Source organism: Lontra canadensis, unplaced genomic scaffold, assembly GCF_010015895.1.
Source record: "Lontra canadensis isolate GAN:19392208 unplaced genomic scaffold, GSC_riverotter_1.0 scaffold93, whole genome shotgun sequence".
Taxonomy (NCBI): domain Eukaryota; kingdom Metazoa; phylum Chordata; class Mammalia; order Carnivora; family Mustelidae; genus Lontra; species Lontra canadensis.
The window spans coordinates 3,869,421-3,893,521 of NW_022631087.1; the positions used below are offsets into that span (position 1 = coordinate 3,869,421).

At 49.6% G+C, this 24,101-nt stretch overlaps 1 protein-coding gene across 1 annotated transcript in view; it reads right to left on the reverse strand.

Annotated features, from left to right (window-relative positions):
• The window catches only part of LARGE1 (LARGE xylosyl- and glucuronyltransferase 1), a 520,460-nt gene that overhangs the window by 47,321 nt on the left and 449,038 nt on the right, over nucleotides 1–24,101 (reverse strand). Inside the window, exon 10 of the mRNA XM_032836533.1 lies at nucleotides 8,168–8,323. Within this exon, the coding sequence (XP_032692424.1) occupies nucleotides 8,168–8,323 (156 nt within the window). The remainder of the gene's footprint in view (nucleotides 1–8,167; nucleotides 8,324–24,101) is intronic.

Consider the following 24,101-nt stretch of genomic DNA (forward strand, 5'->3'; position numbering starts at 1 on the left):
AGGCCACGCGGGTATGCTCATAGCCTGGACGCGTCCCCTGAGTGGCCTGACTGCATGGCTCCTCCCTTTATCCTCGCCCCTGGCCCCCCAGGCCAAGGCTGTGCTCCTTCAGGCTCTAGAACTTACCACGCCTGTGCAGGGCCCCTGGAGGCTGGCCCTGTCTGGCGCCGTCCACCCAGGGGCTCTGCTGCCCGCTGCGTGATTGAGGAACGGGTGACATGCAGCCCGCACGTGAGAACAATAACGCATTCTGCTTTTTCTCTGAGGTTTCTCCGGGATACAGCTGTTTCCACGGGGCCATCTGGTCCCCGCACGGCCGTGCAGACTTATGCCGGAATGTGTTTCTAGAGTCTGCTGCTATAGGTCTTATTTTTAACTTCTAATTGAGCCATGGGGATGCTGTGGTCTTTTTGTCTGGATGGTGCTGGTATCAGGGAACGTGCCGTGCAGCCTGCCCAACACCCCTGTTGGATGAGGGAGTCTGGAAACCCTCTTTCCAGAGGCAAGGGGGAACCACAGAGCAGCTGAAGGGAAGGGGGCAGGACAAGCTTTCTGGCCAACGCTCGGAACCAGGCCCCCTCGGATGGGTGGCACTCCGCACACCTTAACCCCTCAACCCTCATGACAGTCTGGACTGGGCTTACTCACTGACCATTTGACAGATGAGACTACTGAGGCCATGGGACGGAGAGTTATGCCTGTAGTCCTAGATCTAGTCCTCGGGCCAGGTGTTCTGATGTCAATGACCGGGATCTTTCCAGCACTCCACAGATGCTTCAAGGAAAGGACTTAGAATAATTCATGTGTTCACCCAAATTCACTGAGCGCCTAGCAGGTGCCAGGCCAGCTTTTATGGGCATGGAGATACACTGATGAATGAAGCAGATAAAATTCCCTTCAGTCACCAAGCTTCCTTTCTAGTAGCGAGACATGATCTACTGAGGAGTGAATGTACTAGGCAGAAATGTGAAGTCAGGAGCCCCGGGAGACAGGGATGCTGGGGTGCGGGGCGGGTACTGCAGGGGGAGATCAGGGAGCAATGTAAATACTTGCAGAAAGACCACTCATACAGGTTCCAGCACTGCCACCACCCAGGCCCATGATTTCATTTCTCTGAGCCTCCGTGTCCTCCTCTAGAAATGGAGGTAATAACTACCTTGCGGGGTTTGTGAAAGAGTAAGGAATGGTGACAACCACTAGAATGATCACTGAATAACCTGTAGTTCTCATTATATTCATTTTATATCCAGAGCTCCATCCACTTGGGAAGCACGGCCCTGGTTCATCACTTCTGAGTGACACAGACCTGCTTTCCAATCATGGCCCACCGCTTAGGGGCTGTTTGACTTTGAGCAAGTAACTCATCCCTTCGGAGCTTTGGTTTCCTTATCTATGAAACGCGAGTCATAAAGCCTACCTCCCTCGATTGGGGTGAAGATTAAAGTTGCACTTCCTCTTCTCTTTCCCTGCAGGAAACCCCCAATTGGCAGAGGCTCAAAAAAGCAGATGAAGGTCTTGAAGCGACAAAGAGAGCTGTCTCCATTCTAGGAGACACTGGGATGACAAACGCCTGGCACAGGGACACAGACTCAACAGGCTCCAGCATCTCCTGTGTCATCACTCGGAGACTGGTTCTGGTTTCCTGGCAGGCTGTCTTGGCAAGGATGCCGTGGATGGGGCGGAACCCGAATGGAATGGGCAGGGCCGAGGGGAAGGGGCCAGGCCATTGATTAGTGATGTCTGCTGCGGACATGGGCCAAGGGAGCGCTACATCTGCAGACACTGTCCACTGACTTACAATTCCACAGATAGGTCAAAACTCACTGGAGTCCCGTTTTTTGTTGTTATTTTTTTTTCTTTTTTTGCACGTTTTTGGCTGTCTGCTATGTTTCATAATTTAACTTCTACCATGACAACGCATGATTCTTTTACTCGGGGTCCTTCTGACTTACATTCCATTGGTTTTTCTATCTTTAGCTGCCAGAGGAAGGATGAACGGGGAGGGGGGCCCAGAAAGGGTTGTTCCGAGGCTGATGAAACTGAAAACGACAGCTGTCAGAAAAGAGATCTGCAGAAGAAGCAGGATAGTCCGAGGCCATTTCCTGCCAGGATAACTAGCATCCTCCTTCCTCTGACCAATTCTTGCCCCCCTCAGCCCAGCCAGCACAATCTGACTCACTGAAAACGGTAAACTGAGTTTTGTATACTTATGTTACTGAAGGAAGCGTATGTCCTTTACCAAGATTCCCACCCAAATTGATTAAAACCTGCATGTTCCAGCAGCCCTGCATTTTAAAAGGTGAGCTTCCTTTATCTGGAAAGTTCCCTTAGGTGGAACAAGGCACTTTTGATATAGCATGGCTTAATCAAACAGTGCTTAGGGAGAGTGGCAGGTTTCTGAATAACCAATGTATGGAAACATGCTACCCTATCTGCAAGACTGTCAGGGACACGGGGGCAGGGGTATCCTTATTTTTCACCGCTCTAGAGGACGGGACTCAGAAATGGATTCCTTACGGAAGGGAAGACTACACTCGACACGAGGAAGAATGGTGAGTATCTGGAGCTTTCCCCCAACAGTGGAGTCAACCGTTAGAAGTGATGAGCTCCCTGTCTTTGGGAGGATCCCAGCAGAGGCCAGATGCAAGCCTGTTAGAGACGCTGTGGAAGGATTTTTGCATGGACTAGGGGTGGAAAATATCCGTGATGATCCGCCTGTGTTCTGTGGAGCCCCGGGGTTCCCTGGAGACACCTGGGGCCATGTTGCTGAGGAAAAGGGAGGGGCGTTATGGGATCATCTACGGTCAGTCTAAACCATGGTTTCCAAACCAAACCGTCTTGTCCTTGAGCAAGAACCCTGAACACAGAGTCTAGAACAGGGGCCTGCTCTTCCCATCATAGCTTCACCCTGGCTTCCTGAATTCATTCATTTATTCTCTTTGGCAGCAAGGTCAGCCCCATGGCCTCTCCTTCCTTCCCGGAGTCTCTAATTGGTGGGAAATCCACTTGGGATCATGTGGTGCAGAGCGAAGCTGATGATCCCTGCAACGCTTTACAGACTGAGCTCTAAGAAACGCGGCAGGCCCCCCTCTGCCAAGCCTGCCTAGGAAAAATGTCAATCAACCCTGAAGACTGTTCACGGAACAACAGATTTGGACCCAGTATCAGATGGGTTCGGTATTGTGATCTGTGGAAAAAATGCACCTCAGGGAATGCTGTGCTCCTGGTGCCGTGTCCTGTTTTTGGTCACTTAACATAAAGCATCCATGGAACACTGTGACAAAGGCATCACTGTCCCCCATTTATCAGATGGTGACCGGAGGCTCAGAGCACTCGCATGACTTCTCTGAGTCACGCGTCTCCAGAATGAGTGAGCTGTGATGATGAGGGAGCCCACCGTCATCCCCCATCACCACCGTCACCATCTCCCTGTGAAGAAATAATCGTAATGAGCTTGTGCAGCTGTTTATGTTCTCACATTGCCTTCCTCTGAACGCTCCCTGTTCCTGTCTACCTCTGGTCTCCGCTGCCCCTGCACTCCCTCCCTCCCTCTAGGCCCATGCTCTGTATGTCCTCATTCCTCCTTTCTCGGCCTTCAAATCCTACCTCCTCCAGGAAGTCCTCTGTGATGCACCTGCTCTCCCCTAGTGTGTGAAATGCCCTCCTCGTGTGCTATTGGAATGCCAGCTTGGTCTCGTGCTTCTCACGCTGGAGAACGTCCCCCGTCCCCGACTGCCTGCATCCCTCGCTAGATCAGGCTTCACTGGGCAACATTCCTCCTGGATCCCTAGCCCCGTGGCCAGCGACTGTTGGAACGACTATCTCTGGCTGGCAGATACCGCCTTTGGAGACCTCTCTCCTCTGGGACCAGCAGCCCCATGAAGAGGTTTCTGACTTCATTTCTTCGAGACTGCCACCCTCTGTGCACTTGTCACAGCTCTAACCAACTTCTCCCACGGAGCGGGGAGCATCTAGCGTTGGCCCAGATCCAAGATCTTACCTTTTCCCTCCGGCTGTGTTTGCCGCTACCATTTGACATGCTGCCAAAGGGCTGGGGCATGGAATTCCCTACAGGGACACAGTTCCAGGAACCCAATGTTACAGCTACTCTCCTGGCTCCAGCCCCTGCCCCAAGGGGTGGGCTCAGCCTGAGGAACCTGGCTGCAGGAGGCATGGGGACCTGCCCTCGTGATTTCTGAGGGGTAGTTGCACCTGCGCCCCTGTTCTTAGCACCCACACAGCAACCCACCTGTTCTCTCCATCCCTGCTGCCACTGCCCTGGGTCAGAGCCCCAACACCAGCACCTTTTTGCCTGGGACATGGCAATGGTCTAACCGGCCTCTCTGCCTCTAACCTGTCCCTCTCATCGTGTGAGATCTCACTCAGGGAGTCATTTCCCTCAAATGTCAACCTGACCATGATTAAAGCCCTTTGGTGGCTCCTCACTGCTGACAGGTCAAGTCTAAACTAAGCACAGCCAAGGCCCCTCCGGTCAGCTTCATTCTTTGTCACTCCCGACATGTCTGTGCTCTAGGACGCCGACGACCAGCATGTTCTCCTTGGGCTCCCCGCTTTCCAGCTGCTCTGCCCTTTACGTGGTACTGCCTTCGTCTCTCCTACTCGTTCAATACGTATTTGTTAAGTGCTTATGATGTGCTTGCTTTGCTGCGAGAGGAAGGAGTCCCCAGGGGCGAACAGGACAGGCAAAGTCTCTGAGGGTCTTGTATTCTTTTCTTCTATTTGGAAAAAGAAATAGGAGCCAGCTGCACAAACCGACAAACTGTGAAGAGTAGCAGGTGCTCTGACGAAAAGAAAACGGGGCATGTGGCAGTGACCTCCAGCTTTCCTGGAGGTGAGCGGTGGGGCAGGGCTAGTTTCTGAGGATGCCGCATCTAGACCTGTGGACCCCGGGGGCAGGGTATTCTAGGCGGAGGGGAAGCAAGCACAACAGCCCTGCCTTGGGAATGAGCCTGAAATGCACAGGAAGGACAGGTGGCGGGTGTGGCTAGTGCACAGTCAAGGGCAGAGCCTTTGGGACAACAGCTGTGGTGAGCGCTCAGAGAAGGCTGCGCTCTCATGCCTGGCCCTCCCTGCACCCGGAGAGATCAACCTCTTGGCATGTCTCACACTCGTTACGTGTCAAGCGACTTCCGTATAGGGACGGGGTCGGCCTCTAAGTTCAACCCCAGTGCCCTGCAAGGTGCCCAGCAGATGGCGAGCATTCATGCTTGCTTGTTGAGCAAATACATGCAGTCACGGATGACGAGAAGAACCAGTGGTGACGTCCCCACTACCAGGAGAAGCTGGCGGTAGGAGAAGTGGGTGGGTCACATCTAATGGGAGTCCCACTTCGTGAGACTCTGACCAGTGTACCTGGAGGACAGTTAACTGATGGCTTCATCCTGCCAAGGCTTTTTATGTGAGTCTCTTCCATGCAGGAAAAAATAAAGGCAGGAGAACAGTTTTCATTTAGCGTTTGGGGGAAAAGTGTCGAATGGGCACTCAGATATTGATAATGATGGCAAATACGGACTTGAGCAGGAAGGAAAAACCAGAAGAACACAGCATTTGTCGAAACCTCTAAGTGGTTCCCAGAATCTGAGCCAGAGTTCAAGTGCTTAATGGTATTCTTTCCTCTATTGCCAGTGGGAGATAAGGGCAGACACTACTGGCAAAGGCATGGAGGGTGATGCAGGGAAGGGCCATAGCTCGAGGGGACTCCACTGGGACCTGGGAGCTGAATACTGGGGGGCATGGTGGCCTTGGGACCAGTCGTCCAGGTAAAGGGCCAGGTGAGTGCCTCCTCTAGACCTTCCACAGACACCTTCCCTTGCCACTGGGAGCCAAAAAGAATTCTCAGGATGTCCAACATAAGAACATAAACAATAATAGTAATAGAACAAAATTCTGACTCGTTCACTGCTCACAACATCCTTCCAACCTGCCTCCTGCCTTCCTGATGCTCGGCTTCTGCTGCTCTCCTCTCCCTCCAGCCCCCTGGGCATGCTGCTTGTCCTTCAGGTCCTCATATCGGGGCCCTGATCTGCCTCAGGGCCTTTGTACTGGCTACTACCGCCTACCCAGAATGTACTTCCCCTGCTCTTCCACCTCCCTCCCCAGGTTTCCTGAGGCAGAATTGGCAATATAAAAAATTACACATCATGAAAACAATTCGGTGAGTTTGGACATATGTTACTTTCACCACAGTGAAGGTAATAAACATATCCATCGTCCCCCGTTCCAAAGTTTCTTAGGCTCTTCTGTGTGTATGAAGAGTGTGGCCAGAACACTTAACATGAGATCTACCCTCTTAAAATGTTTAAAGGCACCATACCCTGTTAACGACAAGTGCTACGTTGTACAGCAGATCTCTGGGACTTAACATTGTGTAACTTTGCACCCACTGAACATGGGCTCCCCATGACCCCACTCCCCATCCCCTGGTAACCAGCATTCTGTTGCTAGCTCTGTATGTTTATGATTTCAGATGCCTCTCATGTGAGGCACTCGCGCGGTAGTTACCCTTCGGTGACGGGCCTCTTTCCTCAGCATCTCAACTCCCTGGCCCACTCAAGTTGTCACAAGGGTAAGGCTAAGAGTTCCTTAGCTCTAAGGCTGGACAAAATTCTATTGGACACATGCAGCCCATTTTATCTGTTCATCTGTGGATGGGTGAGGGGTTGTCTCCCCCCATGGCCATCAAGGGTAACGCGGCCCTGACCGTGGCAAAGCACACACTGCCTTGGGAATCCCTATCTCAGTTCTTGGGGATACATCCCCAAAGTGGGGCTGTTGGGTCAGAGGACAGTTCTGCCTCTGACATTTCTGGAGGAGCCTCCCTACTGTTCGGCACAGCAGCCCCAGCATCCTGCATTCAACCTGTAGTGCACAGCGTTCGACTTCCCCACGTGCTACCAACTCCCGTCCCCTTCTGTTCTTTGGTAACAGACACCCCAACAGGCGTTCGGAGGTAGCTCATTGTGGCTTTGATTTGTATTTCCCTCACCCCCTGCTCTACTACGGCTGATTCTTTCTTGTCATTCAGGACTCAGAGGGCCATCACCTCCTCGGAGAAGCTCCCTCCCCACCCCTACCCTGCAAACCCATGGAGCAGCCCAGCTGCTCATTAACATTCCGCCATGGAGCACCTGCCGCTGGCTGATCACTTCCTTTGAATGTCCATACAGTTATCAACTCTGTTTCCCCCATGAGCATATAGCACCACGACCGCAAGGACTGGTGTCCTTTTGTACCTGTGAATGCTCACTGCTCCGACAGGAAGGCCCTCAGTGAATGTTCGCTGAATGAACAGATTAATTCTGTGTCTACACTGAGGGTCAAGAAAAGGGAGGAAATGCTTCTTGAGCACCTAACGCACGGCAGAGGCTGAACCAGGTGCTTCAAATGCAATTTCGTACTTAGTCTCAAGACACAACTTTAAGTTTTGCATCTCCATTCAGTGGTTGAGGAAGCAGAAGCACAGAGAGGTTGAGTGACCTGCCCGACATCACATACTTGGTAACTGGACAAACCCAGGTCAGCCTGCCCTGCCCTGCCTTTTCTGTGACACGGAATGCTGTCTTCCCCATTTCCTGTTCCCCAGAGCCTGAGATCACTCTCTACTTGGCTGCTTGCTGGCTCTGAGCAGCCCAGGGAACCTCCCTGGGCCTCCATCTCTCCACTCCCATTGGGGAAAGAAAGAGGGTCTCTAAGAACATCCGATGAGATACAGCAGGCAAAAATTAAAAGCAGCAAAGAGACAGGAAAACACAGGTGCTAGCTATGCCTGTGACCACGTACCGAACATTTCCTTTGCCTAGGCGAACCCTCCAGAAACCCGTTACTTGTGAAAATCTTTGCTGCCACCCGCGCACTGACCGCACCAAACGCTGGCTCTCCCGCGTGGGTGCCACGTCCACAAGGACCTCAGAGTTTCCCGGCTACGGAGAGACACACTATCTATTGCTTCATGGGAATTCTGGCTCCTTCTGCTTCCTCTGCTTGGAAACTCCGGCCGAGCATCCCCGCTCTGCATCTGCAGTGATGCTGATGCATCTGTGTCCCCCACCTGATGGGACACCCAGGGCAAGGGCAGGGTACTGTCCATCCTGGGTGTGCCCGGAGCCCAGTGTGTGGGGGCCTCCCCTGCACCCTGCGAGCCACTTACATTTTCACTGTTGACGTCAGCCTCACTGGGGCAGCCGAAGAGCTCTCTCCGCAGAAGGTTGCCGTCATACTCCAGGAAGGTCAGGTAGAGGTTGCGGAAAAACTCCACGTGCTTGTTCTTCACCCGCAGCTTCTTGGGGGAGTTCCAGTGGATGACCTGGCAGGGCGACAAGGAAGCAAGCAGGCAGGGAGGACCTCACGCTTGTGCGCAGACTCGGCTGGCCACCGGTCTAAGCACCGTTCGTGGGCTCATCCATTCACTCGCTCCCTCACTCATTCCTTCACCATTTACGGTAGGCAGGTGAAGAGGAAGGGCACCGAGGCCAGACCGCACGGGTTCAGATCCTGCCTCTGCTCTCGGGCAAGTGACTTACTCTCCATGCCTCAGTTTCCTTGTCTGTGAAATGGGGAGAGCAACAGCTCCCTTCTGTGCCAGTGTGCGAGCTTCCCTCACTCCCAGACTGCTTGGTGATGCTGAGGTCAAACCCTACTTCTACTTTGCCAACCGTCTCCCCTAAGATGCTGCCAGCGGGGGCTGTGAGAGGGAGACTGGGGGTCTGGGGGAGGAAAAAGGAAGGCGGCCCCCTTGTGCTTCCTGTGCCTGCATCACCCTATCTCCTTTCTTCCAGGTGGCAGCGGCACTTCCTTCCTGTAGCAGCAGCTAGAATCATTTTGCAGCTTTTCCAACACTTAGGATGAGTTTCCTGGTCCGCCTCTGGAGCTGCCTGCTGCCCCCAGCCCAGGCCTGGGTGCCAGCCCCGACTAGTAATGCTTCCCACCTCTCCCTCTGCTCCTTCGGCTCCGGGGATGGGAAATGTTGCCTGCCATTTTCTGTTTTTGCTTTTTTCATTACCAAATCAACACTTTACATCTAGTTGCCATTTTTAAAGATTAAGTTCTCTGTTCGAATAATTGGTATGGTTTCTGCCTCTAGCCAGGACTGATGGATGCACCGTGTCACAGAGCTGTCGCGAGAAAAAAATGGGTTCCTACACGGAAAGCACGTAAGTTGCGTCTGGCAGAAGGTGAGCTGTCCACGAAGGCTGGCTCGTAAGTGCATGGAGTGTATTAAGTTGGGAGAAAGGGCAGTGAGCTCTGCTGACAGTGCTCGCCCTTGATTGGCTGGCGGCTGGCCAGAGACGTGTCCACAAACAGGACAGAATGCGATGGTGGAGGGAGGCTCACGGGGAAAGGGGGCTCTAACACAGGGGCTCTAGGGATGCACGTGCTGGAGCTTGAAGGACGAGCCAGAGTTTCCCGGGAGGCAGGGGATCAGCCCAGAGGGAATGGAGGTGGCATGGTCCAGGGGAGGGAAGGCCCTCCGGAAAATGTGAGCTCACATGCTGTAGCCGGAGCTCAGGGGACAGGTGGGTTGGGTGGGAGAGGAGGCTGTGGGGGTGAGAGGGGCACAGGAAGAGCCTAGCTTAGAGCTCAGCTGTGGCGCTGGGGATCTTATGGAGGGGGAATGACTAACTCTGGCTTTGAGTAAGATGATTGGACTGTAGGGGGGCCTGGGTGGCTCAGTGGGTTAAAGCCTCTGCTTTCGGCTCAGGTCATGATCCCAGGGTCCTGGGATTGAGCCCTGCATCGGGCTCTCCGCTCAGCGGGGAGCCTGCTTTCCTTCCTCTCTCTCTGCCTGCCTCTCTGCCTACTTGTGATCTGTCTGTCAAATAAATTAAAAAAAAAAAAAAGATGATTGGACTGTAATGGACAAGACAGGAGTGGTGCGGTGGGAGGGCCAAACGAGGAGCCAGCAGGGACAGCTCATGCCCTTGGCCAGGGAGCTGTCTGGGGATGGGGGGACCCTTCATCACCAGCATTATGTCAGGGTCTTTTAATCCTCACAGCGACCTGAACAAGGAATACAATTCTAGAGATGAAGAAGCTGGAACAATGACTTGCCCAAGGCCACAAAGTTGTTAAATGTGACAACCGGGATTCAAGCCCAAGTTCGAATAAACCTGATTTGAGAGCCCCTGGTCTTCTGTCTGCACAGGGAGAGCAGGAGAAGCCAGGTTTTCAAAACTTCCCTGTTCATGCCTAGTCACATTCCCAGAGAAATAAACTAGCTCTCGCCTTCCCCCACTTGCCTCCCATGGTCGGGAGGATGAGCATAGTTGACATTGAGACAGAGGAAGGCAATGCGGTGTCCAGAGCTCGGTCCCTTCCTGGCTTCCTCCTTTAGCCACATTCTGCCTGAACTGGGCCTCCACCATTTGGAAAGATCTGGAAGGCCCTCTCTCTCAGGGTTCAAGGCCCTTGCAGCCTTCTGGGTAAATGCTGTTCTGTAAGACCAAGCCCCTCTCTCACGGCACAGGGAACACAGGGTAACGGCAGAGCAAGAACTGGGGACGTCAGGCCGGCCTGGCCGTGACTCTCAGTTGTGCGGGTCCCTGGGCAGCTGGTCCCACTCTCTGCAGCCTCGGTTTCTTCACGAGCAAGGTGGGAACCAGTAATCCCGACTCCGCAAAGCAGTTAAGAGGCTTAAACAAATGCCCAGCCCAGTGCCTGCACGTCAGGTGACCCTGAATTCTGGGGGTTCTCTCCTCCCCTCAAAGATGGTGGCAGAAGCCTGCCTACCAGCGTTCTGCCCTCGTCTCTCCTTCTTCCAGCAGATCCTCCCTGGGAGGAGGCCACTCAACGGCACTTGCATTTCAGGAAGGGAGGAGTGTGCAGGGTGGGTTCTCTTCCTCTGCCTTCTGAAGGATGCGAGGGGTAAGGAGAGGAGAGATTCTCCCCACGAGGATACACCAGCCTGGGCACGAGAAGGTCCTGGGCCATGCATTAAAATAATTGCATGCGAGCTGGTGTCACTCACACCCTGTGGGGATCATGTCTTTGCTGCATGAGATTTTGGTGCTTGCCAAGTGCTGAGCCAGCAGGGAGGCTGATGGATGTGTATCTGACTCAGGGAACTTGAACTTCCTCAACAGGGAGAAACTTACACCAAGTAAAAGTAAGGGCTGGCCTGTGGGTCTCCAGACAAACAAATATGCCAGGCACTTCGAAACACTGTGTCATTAAACCCCTCCCCCAATTAAGCCCATTTGGATCTCACTGTCCATTTTATGAAGACAGTTCCTGACTTATCTGAATCTCACAGCTGGTAAGCGGCAGAGCTGAGATACGAAGCCAGCTCTCAGCCCGAAAACCCAGGTTCCCTCCTGCCACCATGCATGGCATCAATGGGTAGAATGCTTTGCAGAGGAGGGCAGTGAGGCTTACAGAGGAGGTGGCTTGTCCGAGATCACATGGTGAGTTTGGATCGGGTCAAGGCTACAACAAGGACCCAGGTCTGCAGGTGCCCCCAACCCGCTCCAGGCCACCTCTTATCTCATCATATCTCATTCTGCTCTGTGCCCAGGTGGGAATCTGGGTCTGCCTTTCACCTCTGGGTAGACACTGGTGCCTGCTGTTCTAGAAAAAGCAGCACAGGGTAAAGGAAGGTAGGGGGAAAACATGGTGGGATCACCGGCAGGCCAAGGGGATTTGAGAAAGCCCTTTGCAACCTGGCTGCCCTGGGCCAGGGAAGCCCCCTCAAAGGCTCACTCAAAGATCCTGGTGCTTGCCAAGTGCTGAGCCAGCAGGAAGACTGAGGGACATGCATCTGGCTCAAAAAACTGGAGGAGGGAGAAACTTAACGTATATCCAGATTTACCGTTTTCTCCTGAGCAAGGCACAGCATACTGCATTCTGCTGCGCTAGGCTCTGGAAAAGTAAGTCAGAGCTGTGTTTATCTAATACCCACTATACACCAGACATCAGGGCAAGGCTGGTGTATGCGTGCGTGTAATGTTTTCACATTCGATCCTCAAAACAAGTGACTGTGCGGCAGGCACCGAGAGGGGCCGTGAATGCAAAGATGGGCACAAGGGATATGACTCTCTGGAACTTAAAACTGCGAGAGAGAGCAGGATATACAGTAACTGTCCATTTTAAATTATAGGTGTGATGTGCTCCCTTAAGGAGATGTTGTTAAAGGGAGGTTGTTAGTGATGGTTTCTGGTCAGGGCCATCTCAAGTATAAAGCAACCAAGGCCCAGAGGGAGAAAGTAACTTGCCCAGAGTCACACAGTAGAGGGAGAAGTTATGCCCACGTTCTCTCTTCCGGGGCACTGATCCTTCTGCTAAACCATATGCCTGCTTCGGAAAATCTGACTCAGGGTTAGTCTTGCTGATAATTTTCATCAGCGCTTGTCTGACTACTGACAAATGTCATGTCCTGGTCCCTTGAGGGACAGCATCACCCACCACTGCTGGCTTGGGGGCAGCAAGCTGCTGGTGTAGATGACATCTGCTGACAAGCTTTCACATGTGAGATGGAGTGACACTGGAGAAAATGTCCCGAAATAGACTTCTGCGGGTTGCTGGTAAGTGCGTGTGAGTCTACCAAGGCTTGTGGAGAAAACCTATCATAACTTATCCCACTTGCTGAGGCACGTTAGCACGGCAATCATAATTATTATCAGCAGCTAACATAGATGGGATGTTTGCTATGCGCCAAGCACTGCTCTGAAAACTTCACTGTCAGAGCTCATTTAACACTGTCACTCAAGAGTACAGGTAATTAGTCTCCTTATCCCATCTTACAGGTGGGAGAAGTCCAGCAAATTGCCCCAAGTTACATGGCTAGGAAGTGGGGGGCAGTCAGGATTTGAATCCAAAGAGACAGAGACATTAGGGATCTGTAGCATTTCTCTCATGTCTGCATCACTAGGTAACTCTATTCCCAGCCATGAATGTGAGATTTACGGAAGAATTATGGGATCATAAAAGAAACCTACTTTCCCTTTCCGAGTACAGGGATCTTGCCCATCCCTGGGATACTGAGGCTGCAGGATGGTTTAGGACTTTTCAGACACAGGGGCTGAGCCTTCGGCTTGGCAGGAAGCAGGGAAGGAGGCATCCGGGTCACATGCCAGGTGGACTGCAGAAGGTACCAGGCACCAAGGGCACCAAGGGTGGGATGTGATTGCATCTGGAATGTCTGTGAAGGCTGAGTAGATGTGCAGACTTGGGAGTCAGCCTTTAGTGAGCCAGAGAAACTGACAGAAATGGATCACTGTCCAGGAAACGTAAACATCATCTGGGAAGACAGCAGAAGCCCACTTGATTAAAGGAAAAACATGAGACTCTATCGCCCATCAAGGAAAAAGCATTTCAAAGGTAGAAACGAGACCTCAGTATGAGGACAAGGTTATGGAAAAAGCTTAGTCAAAAATTCAGCTTCTGAAGCACTCAGAATCCGGAGGGTTCTTAAAGTAACTTATGGCGCCAAAACGCTATGACATCAGAGCCCGAGTGTAAGTGCCAGGTGAACAAGAACATGGCCCTTATGTCTTCCACGTCACAGGGATCAAAGGTATCTGGAAAATGGGTCTGTCTCAAGACTGGCCCTGATTTCTCTATGACCCACAGAATTTTCTACAACCCTCCTTAGCCTGGTAGTTAAGCCCATTGAGAACTGGCTCCCGCTTACAATCCCTGTTCTATCTCCAGGCTGTAAGAACTTCTTGGCATTTCTGGAACCTATCATTCACGACTTGGTGCCTTTACATACGCTCTATCCCCTTCCCCAGAACATCCTTCTTTCTTCTCTACCATGTGAATGCGTGGAATGTATCAGCCTCCATGGCTGAGCTCAAATGTGTATCTCTTCTGTGAATCTTAGCCGGACTGCTTGTGGTAGAAGGTCCCCTCCTCATAGCTCTCTCTACCTCATTCTTCATTCCCGGCAGAACATTAGCTTTGTAGTTGCAATCCTCAGCTCCTGTGAATGGATCATGATCTGTTTAAGATCTAAGCTAATCAGGATGATCCTACATTCTGATACCCCAGACCTCCTTGCTGCGAGGGTTGGCCATAAGAATCAGGATTGGCACATATGATTCAGGCTCAATGTGGACGTTAGGACGGATACATGGGAAAGCATGTATATGACTGCCTACAAATAAGGTTCAGATAATGTGCCATTCTCCTCCCACCCACTCACCTTTCTGCCGTGAACAGAGAGGTGATGACTGGAACCATGACAGCCATCCTGTGACTGTGAGGAAGAGGTTAAGACACTACTATCTACACACCAATGTCCATAGCTATTCCAGAATTCTTACCTAAGAATTAAACCCCACTATTTTATTTGAAGCCACCGTGTACTGAGTTTTCTGATTCTCACTATAAGCATTCCTAATGTAACACCTGGGCTGTTGCTCGGCCCTTCCTCAGTGCTCCATAACTCTTGCACTTAACTCTACGGAGAACTCATTGTACACTCTTGTAATTATTTATTTACATGCCTGCACCTGGAAGCACTAGAATGTGAATTTCTGGGCTGGCAGGGAGCATGACTTATTATTCTTCCTGAGTGCCACAGTGCCTGGCAGGTAGTTAGTATTCAGTAGCTGCCCTTTGCTTCAAGAATGGAAATCATGACGATGACATTCTCAATAATCCTCACATTCTGTCTGTCTACAGCAAATCATTTATAAAAGCCCTATTAATGTGGACTTTGGGATGGAGAAATATATTCCCCTCTTCTTTGTCTAAGGGCCAAAACCGCTTGTCATTTTTCTCTTGAAAGAGTTCAAGCTCCCTCTGTTCTGGGCTTGTTTGGTATTTCAAGGAGGAGGACAATAGTCTCACGAGTCCCTTTCCTTGTCGTCCTCGGGATTACAATGCACGGTCGAAAGGGACGAGCAGCCGGACCTGCCTGCCAGTCGCAGCTCCAACTCCTTATCGGCTGCTGGCCCGTGCTCAGTCGCCTAGGATCACGGAGACAGCCCCTCATCTGCAAAAGGGACGTAACAGCGACCACCTGGCAGTCTGTGGTCAAGCCCAGGACGGACATATTGATGTACATAAAGGGACATCACATGTGCTCATCGGATTAAAAAAGAAATCTGGGATTTGAGTTCACAAAACGGCCACCTTACCAATGAGGGTGGCTGGAGGAAATCAGAGTCTCTACATGGGAAGGGGGAATGAGAAACAAGACTTAAAATGACGGATCGCAGTTGCTCACAGCCTGAGGCAGAAGGGTAGGAGGGTCAGACAGACAGCACAGCCCAGAGAAGCCACGCCAGGGACAGTCTCCTCCCGGCAAGACTGCAGAGAGAGGCGTGAAGAGGGGCTCTCCAGAGAGGCCAACGCTTCCGGTCAGGTTTACACACTGAGCAGATATGGAAGGGGCAAAGGAGCAAAGCAAATTTCACCCCTGTTTTCTCTCGGCTCTGTCACCTAAATCACTCGTTGCATATGAACCTCTATTTTCCAGTCTGACACAAGGACACAACAGTGCCTGCTTCCGAGGATCAGCGAGACAAGACATGGAAAGGCGTCCACTGCAGAGCCTGGAGCAGACTGCCGCTCGGCTCACCTGTGTCTCTGGAGCTCGCACACTCTGTTCCCGTGGGATGCCCTTTAAAGTGACCCTACCCCTCAGTCTCTATTTAAAACCCGGATTGAATGCAAGGCCTGTGTTGGTCCCACTTTGCAGGCATCGTGATGGGCCGGGTCAACGTCTGTTGACTGCCAATGGAATCCACTTCTGTCGCCACACCAGCTGCTGAAGATTCTAGCCCAGCTCTCGTCCTTCTTCTTTCCCAGTCCTGACCATTACCGGGAGTGGCTACTAAATAACGGTGTATCTGAAACTCAGGTCTCAAGCCATAAATGCAAACCCTCAACGAGTACTGTCTTCATGTGGACAGCCAACTTGTGGATGGTCACCGGCCCCATATTCTTCCTCTCTATGGAATTAATGATAAAGACTTTACTCGCATTTCACAGAATCCCCACAGTGTCCCTCTGGGGAGTGTCTCTATTGATCTTGGAACAGGGAGGACAGGGGGAAGCAGATTCTACCTCTAGGGATAGCAAGGAATCTTTAGTTGAGGGATTCTACCAAAGTTGGTTGAGGAGCAGTTGGGTTTGTAGTCCAGTGGGATTCGGCCAATATGGTGGAATGTCAGTAATGCCTTTAGAGGTGGGCACAGTATGAATCACTGCGCCGGGAAAGGCAGTTAGCTTCTTGGTTCCCAGCAGACACCTTCAGTAGAGGCCCACTATCGCTTTTCCATACGCCCTCCATCATCCCATCACAGACCTGCACCTGGCCTTCTTCCCATGATTCTCATGGGGCTGTCGGCCACGCCCAATCTTCCAGAAGCAGCAGCATGTGACTCAGTCTGACCAATGAATTATTCCTGACCATTCCTAAGAACACAGAGATGGGTTCAGGTGTGGGCATGTGACCCAAGAAGGGTCAACAGAGTCACTTGAGTGGGTTATTGAGAGAAAGGCTGGGATCATGAGTGTTCGTCACTCTTCTGTTACTTGCTTTGACTTCTTCATAGCATGTCTGACCACCTGGAATGACCAATTTGACCATTTGTTTTCTTTGGTATATATATGCTGCCCTAGAATATAAGTTCACGGAGAGTAGGGCCCATGTAATCTCACTCACTACCGTGAGTGCTCAGAGCAGTGCCTGGCCTACAGCACATACATCATACGTATTTGTTGATTAACTAGGCTCTGCGTACTTACGGGCAGGGGAACTGCTAAAAATCACCCTGTTGTAACAGAGGCAGCGAGAGAGGGACAGAGAGAAAGGAGCGAGTGAGCTTCCCTGTCATCTGAGCACCCATAGGTCACTGTGTCAATGTGGAGGGCGGGATAGGGCACATTCATGTTTTAGAGATGTACTAGGGTTTCAGTGTGCCTGGGTGATGGTCCCACCAATCATTAATATCTATTTTTAGTGTACTTAATAATATCTAATATCAATCTATCATTAAAATATCCCTCACAAAAAGAACAAATGTCTTTAAAATTGAGTCCTTTATACTCAAAGTATAAAATAAATACATATGAGTCGTCATGGATATCAATAAATGACTTAATAAGTAAATAAATAAAAATGGGGGAGAGAAGCAGATCTCCTTACAGAAGAGCCCTTAGTAGTAAATCCCATCCCTCCTTAGGAATTAGAACTTAACCTCCCCACTTTCGGTGTGTGGTGGGTGCAGTGACTCGCTTCTGAGAAATGAAGCATGAAAGGGGAAAATAATCACTTTATGGTGGAGAAATCTGGCAAACACTGCCTTAGGACAGACAGTTAGGGTCCTTAATGATGCCACATGTGAAAATCAGGTCCTTCGTGATACAGTGTGATACCCTTAGGAGTGGACACCATTTACCTCTGTGATATCTTCTCAAAAAACCCATAATCTCATTATAATCTTGAGAGAAATACATTGGACAAACCAGTGTTTATGGTGAATGAAATATTATGAGGGATATTTCACAGAGTGCCTGACCAGTACATCTTACAACGGTCAAGGTTAGTCATGAAAAACATGGAAAGCCCGAGAAAGTGTTGGAGGCCAGAGGAGACTGAGGAAACAGATCACTAACGGAAACCATGGTGAAAGGTGCGTAAAGACTGCAGATCAGTGAAGCTTGACCCACCAATGTGGGCTTGTCGGTTCGTTGTTATCATGTAGGAGATTAACATCCGAGGAACCGGACACTCAATATGGGGGAAGGGTGGGTACCGGACTCAGCACTACTTTTACAACGTTTTCTGTAAATCTAAAAATCCTTCCAAAGAAAAGTATTAAAAACAAAAAACAGTCCTACAAAGTAACAACCAATTGTGAGCACCAGACGGACGAGCTCAGGTGACCAGCAGGAAAACAGCTGAGCCAATGCTTCTCTTTTCAAAAGGAGCCCCCTCCTTAGCTACCTTCCACTACAGAAATGCGTACCTAATTAGCTCTGGCAGGAAGCTGGCAAAAAAAAAAAAAAATTGAAATATGGATTTACAACCACTATCGTTAAGGAAGAGTTTCACCCCAAGTCTGTAGAACGCCTGATGACACTATGTAACGTAGGTACAGGGACATACGATGAGCAAGACACTTTAAAAAAAAGCACAAAAGTGAAAAAAAAAAAAGGAAATTTTTAAAAAAATAAAAAAAGAAATAAAGCAAAATTGAGCTTTGATATAAAAAAAAAAAAAACAAAAAAAAAACAAATCAACCAGGGGCGCCTGGGTGGCTCAGTTGGTTAAGCAACTGCCTTCGGCTCAGGTCATGATCTCAGGATCCTGGGATCAAGTCCCTCATTGGGCTCCCTGCTCAGCAGGGAGTCTGCTTCTCCCTCTCACTTTACCCCTCTAATGTTCTCTCTCTCAAATAAATAAATAAATAAATAAATAAATAAAATCTTAAAAAAACAAACCAACAAACAAAAAAACACAAAGCAACCAGGGCATGCAGACAAGCCTCCACCATTTTTTGGTGACATGTAAAAAGTCTTGTGAAAGTCCATGTAGAACTTTACAATGTTCCACTAAACCCCCGTGAAAAGAGTTTAGCAGCCCCTTCGGGGATTTCATACGTAAAATGAAAGATAATAAAATCCAGGAAGGGAAACACTTGTTTTTCCTGCCCTGGCAAAAATGACTGAAAAAATACACAAGGTAATACGGTAACAAATGAAGTAAAGTCCTTTGCCAGCAAATACAGTGAGAAGAGTCACAAAAATGAATGCTGCTGGCCCGAAGATCCTCGTATGAGAAGAAATTACATGGGAGATTTGCTACAGTGTTAAATCGAGGCACTGAGGATCCTGATGTGTGTCAGCTTTGCTATCTGCAAGATTTTGTTTAGATAATTAAATACCCAAAGAACAACTTTTCGGTGAGCACTCAAGGGAACATGTGCGGGACAAGCTGTAATCTGAACGGCAAATTCCTCCTCCAGTGACGACAGTGGTCTTACGGAAAGTGCAGGTGGGAAGGGTAGAAGCAGCTTTGATTGGAATAACAGAAGGATTCCAAGCAAGGTCACAAAGTGATACTGAATTCCTTTTCGGCATTACTGAAGGCAAGTTTGCCACAAAGCACTTGAAGCCAGCGTGCACAGGTATTACTGGGTATAACCAGTTTGGTCATATTTTTATAAACGCGAGACTGAAACTATCATAGAACTTTCTGTAACACTTTCAAATGACACGAGGAATAACCACGGAAATCTTCTGTACAAGATAGAGCTCTGCTAGTTAACCTCATGGCAAAAACCTTATAAGAGATGGCACAGGTAAAGATGATTTATACATTTGTTTTTATGAAAAAATGGGGATCAATGTTACACTATCTCATACTTTTGAAAAAAAAAATGCACCTGTAATCTGACCCTTCAATGTCGAGGTAATGAATGGAGTAGTCACTACTTTTAGAAAGAAACTGTGATGTGGAGAGAGCTTTTAGAAAATAGATGTTTGAAATGCTTTCCATCGTTATGGGATTTTGAGGTAAGAAAACGCTGTGCTACCTGCCGAAACCCTCATTTCTACCTATTTAGAAACTTAGGTGGTTTGATGTCCACAGCCAGCAAATACTTCTTAGTTGGTCCTTCCCTCTCTCAAAATTATTCTCATAATAGAACCCAGATTACCTAGGGAAGTGCTTCTTACAGTGGGCTTTTAAGGAACCATTCCCATAAGGTTTTCCAGGGTCAAAGCGGTCTGTTCTGTGTGCTGAAATGGAAATGCTGGGGATTAACCAAACCCATCAGGATTCCTGGGTACAGGATGTCCTAATACGCAATTTTGTATATACAGTACACGAACTCGCCCTCCGCACCCCTCCCCAGCTCCCCTGTTTGAAGAAATCCCATTTACAGTTCTTAGAACTATTTGGGTACGTGCTCTAAAAAGTGCTACTGTAGGGTAGATTTTCCAGAGGCACCACCTTGCTTCTAGGAATTCGGTTGGCATTTCCAGGAATATCATCTTCATCTCAACTTCATCAGCTACATATAACACAGCCAATGACAGGCATCTTAAGTCACTAACACCCAATGTAGTTAAGTTCTGAATGAGCAAACAATGAATGAGTGTCAAAGGGAGCCAAAAGACCAAAAGCTTAAATTATCCAAAGTCCCCTGCACTGAGCATGCCATTCTCCAGCACAATATTAGGGCACAAGGTGACATTTCACAAACCCGCACTTAACCTCTGGCAACCCTTGCCCCCTTCAGGTCCCTACCTCCCTTCTGTGAAATGAGGGTGTTGGAATGGACAAGGAAGAAGAACCCTTGTTGACATGTTTTGCCCACAAGCTGACTGAAAATTACCGAGAGAGCGGGAACAATCCCTAATTATTAATTATTGGCAATAAGGATACGAGGCTTATGCTCCAGGTCTCCCAGCCCAGTATGAGCTGCTTTACGCATCCACCCTTATCTTCACATCCCCGTAACTGTGCCCATGACCTCCTTACTTTCTCATGTGAGGACACTGGTGAAGGGAGGTGAAGGAACCCAGAGATAGCCCCCCAGCCTGGTCCCCAGTGCGTGCTCTGCTGGGTCTGCTGGGTGCATGGCTGACTCCGAGGCAGGAGCCACCGAAGAGCCAAGCACCAGGCTACTCGAAAAGGGACCAGCCACCTCGTTTTTAATCCCAGGTTCCCTCAAGTGTACTATAGCCGCAGTGCTGCCCAGAGACAAGAAAGTACTTGGAGCCCTTGGACTTGAGTCCCGGGATGAAATTAAACAGGCACTGGCCTGAAGAAAACATGAGGTCTGGTTGGGAGGTAGTGATTATAGATTTTAGATCTTCTCCCCCAAAGCAACTGTTTTTTCCTTCCAGAGCCATCCCAATCCTCCCAAATCAACCTCCCCATTCATCATTCTTATTACCCTCTCTCTGGTTTCCCCAGCCTCATTTTTCACAGTAGTCTGCTTGGCTACAGCAGGCTCGATATGCTAATGCAAGGCAGCCCCCCATCTTCCTCAAAAGATGTGAAAACTGACACCTCTCTAAGCATTATAAAATGTTTTAAAACTTGAGTTAGTGCGACTCCTTTTATGCAAATGGTACAGATTGCCTCTAGGAACATACATCATTTCTCCATATGGATGGCACGCTTTTCTCTTGGTTTTTCTCTTCTTTAGGGTTTTTTCTTTTAAGTGTACTCAGCTCCCAATTTATGAATGGGTGGCAGTCAAAAATCCAGCCTCTGAGTCTGTCACTTAAAATGCAAATGTTCTTCAAGGAGACAATGTTAAGAGTCTCTGTTCTGGGGTTAGCCCTCCGAGAGCCATTTAATATAAAGAGTGATCACAGAGAATAATCCTATAGAAACATTATCTCATGCGAAATGTTTTCCTGGGAAAACATATTAAGGTGGAAACTCAGCCCTGTGTCAAAAGAAAGAGCTCCGGAGTTAGGGTCAGGCTGACGTGAGTTTTGCTGTGTGATTCTGGGCAAGCAGTCAGCGACTGAATCCATCTGATCCTTAATTGTCTAACATGTAGAACAGATTCATATTCACCCTGGGAGACTTCTGTAAGGACTGAATGCCACGCTTGACACACACACCATTCCCACCTAATCTGCCTGCTAAGGCCATGGCATCCTTCGAGGTCCCGGCCCCAGCTTGCTTCCTGTCAATCTCGGAAAGCGATCAGTGCATTCTGGGCAGATGTTTTTGGAGCATTGGTGTGGTCCCTGCTGCCTGCCACCCGGTTTGCTGTTCCTAACTTGCTCCTTCCCACTCTCCAGAGGCATATACAAGGAAGGAGGGGTGGATTCAACAGGACTGGGGAGAAGGGCGGCAAGGGTGTTTGCGGGCTGAGGAATGACATCAGGGCAGAAGATGAGGAAGGAAGAGACCTGATACTCGGACCTCCTATAGGATCCCTCAAGACAGACTGCATCACACCCTCTGGCTCTCTTAGGTCCCTATACTTCCTTCCATTGCAACACTTAGCACGCTGTCCGGGAAGTCTCTGCTTAATGGTTGCTTCTTACTAGACTATGACCTTCCTGAGGGCTCCAGGAGCTCACACAGACCCAAGGACTAGACCCTCTGCTTGCCACTTCCTGACCATCACCCACGGTTCCCGGCCAGGGCTTCCTTCTCTAAAAGCCTCCTGACGACTCAAGGATGAGAACACAGCTTCCTAGCTTCTCTCCCATTCTCCCTTCTCATACCGCCCTTTGCTTGTCTCCGAAGAGTTTGTGCTCCTGGTGAAAGAATAAAAAGATGTTCCTTTTGGGTCCTTGTCTTTTTATTTAAGATTCAGCCAGCGAAGGCTGAGTCATCAAGCTTTAGGACTGAAAGATAAAAAATGAAGGGTCTTTGAAACACAAAGACAGAGGTAAAGTCAAGTGTGTTTCTATGGTGCACTCAAGGGGCCCGGTGGAGAACAGGGCCAGAAATGATGGCCTCCATTTTATCGAGAATGTAACAGACTGGGAGAAGGTAAGTGGTTTACACAAGTCCTTCAGCTGGTAAGAGCTAGAACTGTCATTAGAATTTACAGGATTCCTTGGCTCCAAAAGCCTATGTGCTTCTTCCCTGTCCGTGAAACCATTTTTCCCCTTGGTTATTCTCTTAACCAATCTCCGCTTCGCCTAAAGTTCTCTGCTGACACCCAGGACAGGCTAGACGCCCAAGGCTAGCGAGCGCCTCTGTGGTGGGGTGTGGGAGGCTGTCTGCTCCTACAGATGGAACTTTATGCTCGCCAAGAATGAGCTGTGTGTTACCAGATGTGTTTCTTTGCCATTTGTATTTCTCATGTAACTGGAAATGTAATCAAATATTCTTTGAATTAGGTGAGTGCAAAAAGAGAGTTCTATTTCCGTGGAAGGCCAGTCAAAGCTTTGGAACAACTCAGTAAAAGGAAGTCCCTTTAAAAAATGGCTGTGAGGGGCGCCTGGGTGGCTCAGCGGGTTAAGCATCTGCCTTCGGCTCGGGTCATGATCTCAGGGTCCTGGGATCGAGCCCCACATCGGGGTCTCTGCTCAGCGGGGAGCCTGCTTCCCCCCCGCCCCGCCCCGCCTGCTGCTCTGCCTACTTGTGATCTCTCTTCTGTCAAATAAATAAATAAAATCTTTTAAAAAAATGGCTGTCAGAGGCTATACAGGAACGGGAAAATGCAAAATCCAGGACTGTCCTCTACCTGCTTTGTAAAAATCCTTAACTTCTTGCTCAACCTTCAAAGAAATGGATTGGGAGAACCACAGAAGATGGATAAGGAGAGATGTCTATGCAGGATAATACCGCATGATCGGCAGACAGGAAAAACAACAACAAACTTGGCACTGGCTGAACAGACAAGCAAATCAAGGTTAACCTATTTTTAGGATTCTCCCCGGAACCGACAAGTTCACGCAGCTGACCCAGTGCAGGTGCCCTGTGTGACCCACAGGCGGGCTTCTTAGCTTGGTTGCCCTTTGGAGCACATGTGTGGGCTGATGGCGAGCAGGGTTCAGAGAACATCTGTATACTCCCCAGGGAGGAATAGAGGAACCAGCAAATAGGAGGTCCTCCCTAACTGTTGAATATAGTGGAGGACATAAAGGATGGGAGGGGGCAGAAAGAAATAAGCAAGAAAATGAGGGAGATGTGCTTTTACCTGGAATGTGAGGCCCAGGGTGGCCCAGAGGGACCTACAGATACCCTGTATTGCTAAACCAGGCTCTCGGGCTTCATGGCAATGTCCGGAACCCAATATGATCTGAAGGGTGGAACTTGGTCCTGCCAGTCTCTCTCCTTCCTCGGTGAACCTTCTCCCCACCTTTATATATTGGCTGTATTTCAGGGTTCTGTGTAAGATTTTGTTAGATATCCGTGGGTGAAATGAATTCCAGATTCTTTTTTTAGGTTTATCTAGAAAGATAGGAGTTCACTTGATTTGACTCTGTCTTCCTGGTTTTGCTATTTTAAAGTCCTCTACTTAAATACAGAAGAGATTGCCAGAAGGAGTTCCCAAGTTATTTTGCTGGATAGGTTCAAAGTAACAGTGAGTAAGCGATCACTGAGCAATGTCAGAGTGGCGTAGACACCTGTCACGTCAACATCTCAGCCCTATGGGACTGGTGACTTTGTCTGTTTAGTTTCCCACAGCATCACTAGGGCC